Below are 6,378 nucleotides of genomic sequence, written 5' to 3'. Positions count from 1 at the left end.
CGCAGTGTGCTATAGACAGATTTATGCAGGATTCACACAGGAAGGACTTAACCTGACTCAAATCAGGTCTCCAGCAGCAGCAGGACAGGACTGATCTGACTCAGATCAGGCCTCCAGCACTAATTAATTATATTCTGGTTTCCAGAGGGAAGAATGCTAATACAAGGTCATTAACCAATTCCATAATATTTGAAAAAATTACATTGTAGATGAGTGGGTTTTTTTCCCTCTCAAATTTTAAATGTCTTTCAAACCTTAATTGTGTCAAACTACCACATATAATGACTTCCCTTCCTCCTGAGATGCTCATTTGTGAAATGGATGTTCAGCCAAGGCTTTATCATCTGCCAGGACTGTGTGTGCAGGACTCCACCAGCCAAACACAAGTAAGTCATTCCTCATGGGTGTGGGTGAGGACGGCAATCTGCCTGATCGATTATGGTGAGTCTCATTGTGGTTTTCTCAAGTGAACTGATGTACAAAGTCTCTGGGCATCCTGTGTTCTTGACCATTAAACCCTCTTTCTAAATTAATGAATATTTTGGTAATTGACTTGTCTGCTTGGGAGCCTTTTAAATATAACCTTAAAAATTCCACTGAGCATTGACTGGGTCATATAAGACAAGTGTTATGTGAGACCCCCCACCCCCACCGGCAAGAGACCACCAGGGACCACAACTGTGATTCAAACACACGAGAGTCTTTTATTCATGTTCAGACTTAGGCTGCACTCCCCAATGCATGACATTGTTTTAGAGAAACATTGTTCTTTAATGGTAAAGCTCAGCACACTCCAGCACCAGGACTAGCAGGGCAGGCTGGGTGATCCCACTGAACCTCACATGGTGAAGAGGATGAGGAAGGTGACCATGAAACACAAGAGTCCCATGGCCTCAGACAGGGCAAAGCCCAGGATGGCAAAGCCCAGGATGGCATGGGAGAAGAGCTGCTGCTTGAGAGACAGGTTCTGGGCATAGCCAGTAACCAAGCTACCCAGCACTGTGCCAATGCCAGCCCCTGATCTAGCCACACCAACTGTGGCAGCCCCAGCACCAATATTCTTGGCTGCTGTGTTGATGTCCAGGGAAATAGCATTGGTCTGGAATTCCTGTCTGGCCACTTGGAGAGGGGAGCCTCTCCAGGAAGGGTGTTTAGATGGGGCCTCTGGTCTACTCAGGAGGGAGGCAGACACAGGCCTGATCAGACCCCTGGTACAGGAGTGGGTCAGAACTGGAGAAATGAGCAGTACCTTGGTGGTCTGTATTTTTCAATCTCCCAGCTTTAGCCCTTGGTCTCTGGGTTTATATAGGGAAAGTTCACAAGCTGGGGCTTTCGAACCTTGGTGTTACATGATTGGGTAAATGGGGAAAGGAATGCTATCCTTCAAACTGGTAACTTTTGCTCAGACAGCAAGGAGGGACCATACATCTGGAAAAGGACCTCTTTGACTTGGGAAGGAATAACTTGTCCTGGATCAGGGACCAGTTCATTCTTTCCTGTTGTTGCTTTCTGGCCACAGCTGTTATTTCATTTTTTTGACTGTTGGGAATGCTTGGTTGTCTCTTTCCCATAGCTTAAGAGTGGGGGCCTTATCACTTTAAGTATATTAATTCTCTACCTCCTCCAAGGACAGGAGACAGCAACCTTTCCCAAGGTTTCCCAAGGACTGTGGCTTAAAATAGAGTTTAGAGGGCAAGATGGAATCTGTCCTGCTGCTGTTAAACCTGGCCAAACCAGAACCTGTGCCAAGGAGAGAGTGCTGCTGTGCAGGGTGGGGTTGGGAGAGTGCTGCTGTGCAGGGTGGGGTTGGGAGAGTGCTGCTGCTTTTTGCCTTTACACAAGCAATGGGAAAATGTGTCTCTCTGCTGCGTTGGCCCAGTGATGTCTGTAAAAATGATATTTTACAGACAGAGGCAGATAAGAAATGCCTCCTGGGAATAACGGAACTCTCTGAAAGCTGTGGAAGCTGATTATCTCACCTGGCAATTTACTGTACTCTCTTACTTTCTGGCTATTTAAGATGGGCCCTTAGTTCTCAAGTAGCAGTTTGCCCTGACTTCCTCCTTTTCTCTCTTCACTGGGATTCCTAAGGCCTGGCTGATAATCCTGTCTTTGAAGTCGACTCACTGACAGCCAACCCCCGTTTTAGAATTTCAGTGCCTTGCCTCATAGTTGTTTACATAATTACTACCTTCCAACTACATGCAGGTTTTTATGGCTGTGCATATGTATATGAGGATGACTCGGGCACTCTGGTACTGAAAGCATTAATTTAGTCAGGAAGTTTTTTGTTTTACAAGGTAAAAGGCTAAATGTTAGATAAGGATTTCTCACAAGAACTTGTTAAGACCCATGTGGTATAAGAAACTTCAAACTCTTTGAAGGTTTGCTGTAAACTATGAGTGACTCTGTATTCTAATCAGGAAGTTTGATGGCATCTGTAAATTGATCCTCTGTATCTGTTACTTGAGAAACTTTGTTCCTGATTGATGTTGCATTTCCTTGTACCAAATGGCTATGATAGTTGTGCCTGCCTCACTGGCTACATCTTTTGCAATGGTAATACCAACTCTTCCTGTATAAAAATCCTTGCCTTAGAGCTCCAAAATACATTCAGTTCAAACCGCCTCTGTGTGTGTGTGGTTTGTTCTGTCTGTCATCTCAGCCGGACCTGTGCCTTCCTGGACCAAGAGGACCCTGGTTATATCCCACAGCAGACCCACAGTCTGTAACACTCTCAGTGGTTTTTTGTTTTTGTTTTGTTTGGTTTGGTTTTTTGGTTTTTTGAGACAGAGTTTCTCTGTGTAGCCCTGGCTGTTCTGGAACTCACTCTGTAGACCAGGCTGGCCTTGAACTCATAAATCTGCCTGCCTCTGCCCCCAAGTGCTGGGATTACAGTCGTGCACCACCACTGCCTGGCCTCTCAGTGGTTTTTAGCAACTATCCTAACTCCCTAGCAGGCTGGATGAAGTACAGTCTGTGGATGAAGCCCTCTCACACCCCTGTCCTCAGGCTCTACTTGGAGATACTTCCCTGAGCTCTCCACTGCTCTAAGGTCTCCTTTAATGATCACTGAATCTGAGACTCTTCAGTCTCATAATTCAAGATATCCAGAATGTTTTCAATTGTATCTCAAGTGATTGAACATAAAACCATCCCTCTGGCTTTTCTCAATTCTTTCATTCTCATAGTATATTTACTAAAAACTGTAAATATTTGGCCTGAATTATTTTAGATTAGTGACTTAATTATTAGTAGGTGTGTTAGGCAGCGTGTCCAGTGTTGGGTATTTGTGCTTCTTGTGAACATGTTTATCATGCCAAATGCAGGATTGTTACCATCCGCACCTTGCAAGTTTTGTGGTGAACATAGGTGATGACTATGTCTGTTATGCTTCTAAATTAGTGCATGAAATAAAGAAAATCTTCAGTAAGGTTGTGCATGCAATTAAATCAGTGCCAGGATACATTGCAATTCCCTTGGGTGCTTCAGTGTCTTATACACTGAAGGCTGAAAACAAAAGTCAGAGCAGATGAAATGACTCATCCTGAAGAACTATAATTAGTGTAGGCTCCTTGAAGAGACAGGCTCACACCTTCCTTCAAGGTGCCTAACAGAGAAAAGGTAAGAATAAGGGTGTGGTCACTTACAAGAGAACATCTGGATGGGAATGCGAATATCATGCTGGGGAATGGAGAACAGTAGTGGGAGAGACCCAACACCCAAAGCCTTGAGAAAGGGAAGGCTGGTTGAATCATCAGCTGGCTTCGAAGGAAAATCTGATTCAAATATATTCCCACAGTTGTAATGTAGAAAACACAACAGATGTGTGTGTGTGTGTGTGTGTGTGTGTGTGTATGTGTGTGAGGGTGTGTGTGTGTGTATGTGTGTGTGTGTGTGAGGGTGTGTGTGTGTGTGTATGTGTGTGTATGTATGTATGTGTGTGTGTGTGTGTGTGTGTGTGTATATGTGTGTGTGTATGTATGTGTGTGTGTATGTGTGTGTATGTATGTGTGTGTGTGTGAGAGGGTGTGTGTGTGTGTGAGAGAGGGTGTGTGTGTGTGTGTGTGTGTGTGGTATATTCAGAGATAAATAACTGAAAGTCTCCTGCTCCACTTCTGCACCCTTGCATGCCATTCAGGTTCTGAAGAAGGCTCAGCTGGGGACTCAGCAGGTGTGACTTTGTTATGATAGTTGCTTGTCTTTCTCCCACAGAGGATGCTCTCTCTCATCAATAGAAAAGGGTAAGAAATAGAAGAGATTTTCATAAAGACAACCAATGTAGCATCATGCCAAGTCAACTCTAGAACTTATTTAAGCCATATTCTTGGATTCCTTTGAATTCTCAATAGACTGAGGTGTTCTACAAAAGATATTGCTTCTCCTTTTCATCATATTTACAGTTACCAAAGAAAAAAGTTTTATATATATATATATATATATATATATATATATATATATATATATATATTTCTGAGTTTAGTCTTTTGCAACAGCTGCCCCAAAACAATGTTACCTTCTTTAGGCACCATTTTCTTTTCTTTTTTTTTTTTAAATATTTATTTATTTATTATATGTAAGTACACTGTAGCTGTCTTTAGACACCCCAGAAGAGGGCATCAGATCCCATTACAGATGGTTGTGAGCCACCATGTGGTTGCTGGGAACTGAACTCAGGACCTTCGGAAGAGCAGTCAGTGCTCTTACCTGCTGAGCCATCTCTCCAGCCCCTAGGCACCATTTTCAAGTGTTAACAACATTGAGAGATGCTCTTCAACTAACCCATGACAGCATACAACTTATCAGTTTGCACAGCCCCAGTATTCTGTGACCACCTAACTCCTGCAACATAGATCTAGAAAAAGAAATCTCAAGAAAGATAATGGCATGCTCTTTCCCCCTGTGTTTAGGAGTAGAGTCCACAGGGTGATCCAGAAATTTGTGGCAACTGTGACACAGCCTTGATGTTAAGGCTAACTTTTGATTATATTCTTAGGAAGTAGAAGAGGCACTGAGCCAGTTCTAGGGAGATTGGGGTCACAGATTATTAAAGTGGGGCTTAAGTCAGTAAATCACCTCCTTTTCATTTGCTTTTTAGAATCTAGATTGACTAAACCGAAGGGAGAAAGAGGTACGAGATAACAGAAAAGAAGATGGGTGGAGTTCAACAGAAGATCAAGTCTCTCTGCCACCACAGACAGACACACAAGCTTGTACAAATCTCCCAAGGAAGTTTCTTCATCTAGCATGGTGGAGGCAGCTTTCCCTAACTTCACTGGACATCAGTCAATCACTCTTACTGTGTGGCTTGACATATATTGGCAACGGGATCCATAAACATGGTGTTCTATCTACAATTTATGAATCATTCTGAGAACAAAACAAAACTAGTGTCTGCCAGATCCTGTGCTATGCAGCTTCTTATTAATATACCACAGCACCCACAGTATCTTCTATATAAATGAAAGGTTTATTTTAAATGATGACATATGGGTGTTTTTTTACTTCACTACGTGCTTTCCTGGTGCCTGGGGGATATTCAAAAGCAGCACAAATTTCCATAAAAAAAGTTATAAGTGTTTATGCGCCACCATGTGGGTGCTGCAAATGGGGCACTTGTCCTGTAGAAGCCTCTTAGCTGCTGAGCCATGCTCCAGTACTGATAAATGTATGCTACTTGGCTGTCTTCAGTTCTCATTGGTATGCTCCTTTTTTTACTGGCCTGGGAAAGCGCTATACAATGTAAAGAAACTCTTGGCCAAACAAACATACTTACAGTAAGAAAACAGTGATGGACAGGTGAAAGAGATGACCTCTTAAAATTTCCTGTAATGACATACCCCCATGATCCAATAACTGGATCACGGAACCTGGAAAACTACGTCATTAACACTGGGTCTTTCTGTAGAATTTGCGTAATTTTCATCTTACCTTCTGGAAAAAGAAAGCACGTAAGTATTGGACACCATCACCAAGTCCTCATAACAGCTTCTCCAGTCTTGTAAGAGTAGCACATAAATGAATGCAGGGAGGAAGTGCAGTGAGACACCAAGAAATGCTCTCCAAGAGCCTTTTCCTCTTCCTAGATCCAAGAGATGCTTTGCTTATCAATTTTAAGCATTTTGTATTGTGCTATTAGTTTCTGGGTTACAGTCTACATTGTAATGGAGACTGAAGCAGTCTGTTCATCATGAAATTGCAAAGCATAGGGAATAGCTTAGGGAATAGCTAATAGCTTAGGACTCTACATGGTTAGAGTCATTGGCAGCCTAAGATTCCTACCTACATCAATCTTCAAGTTACCTGAAAAACCAAGTGGTGTAATACATATTTATTCCTGTGACTACTATTAATAATTCTGCTTTCTTGGACAATTTT

The 6,378-nt window shown here is 42.6% G+C and overlaps 1 protein-coding gene across 1 annotated transcript; it reads right to left on the bottom strand.

Annotated features, from left to right (window-relative positions):
* Positions 1-838: 838 nt before the first annotated feature.
* LOC127677240 (ATP synthase F(0) complex subunit C1, mitochondrial-like) lies at positions 839-5,846 on the bottom strand. The gene is made up of 2 exons (XM_052172371.1): positions 5,841-5,846; positions 839-1,258 (listed from the first exon to the last, which is right to left on the bottom strand). The coding sequence occupies exons 1-2, from the start codon at positions 5,844-5,846 to the stop codon at positions 839-841; spliced, it is 426 nt and encodes a 141-aa protein (XP_052028331.1).
* Positions 5,847-6,378: the final 532 nt, after the last annotated feature.

This window comes from Apodemus sylvaticus, chromosome 2 (genome assembly GCF_947179515.1).
Source record: "Apodemus sylvaticus chromosome 2, mApoSyl1.1, whole genome shotgun sequence".
NCBI classification, from domain to species: Eukaryota; Metazoa; Chordata; class Mammalia; order Rodentia; family Muridae; genus Apodemus; species Apodemus sylvaticus.
This window is presented reverse-complemented; position numbering and strand designations above follow the sequence as displayed.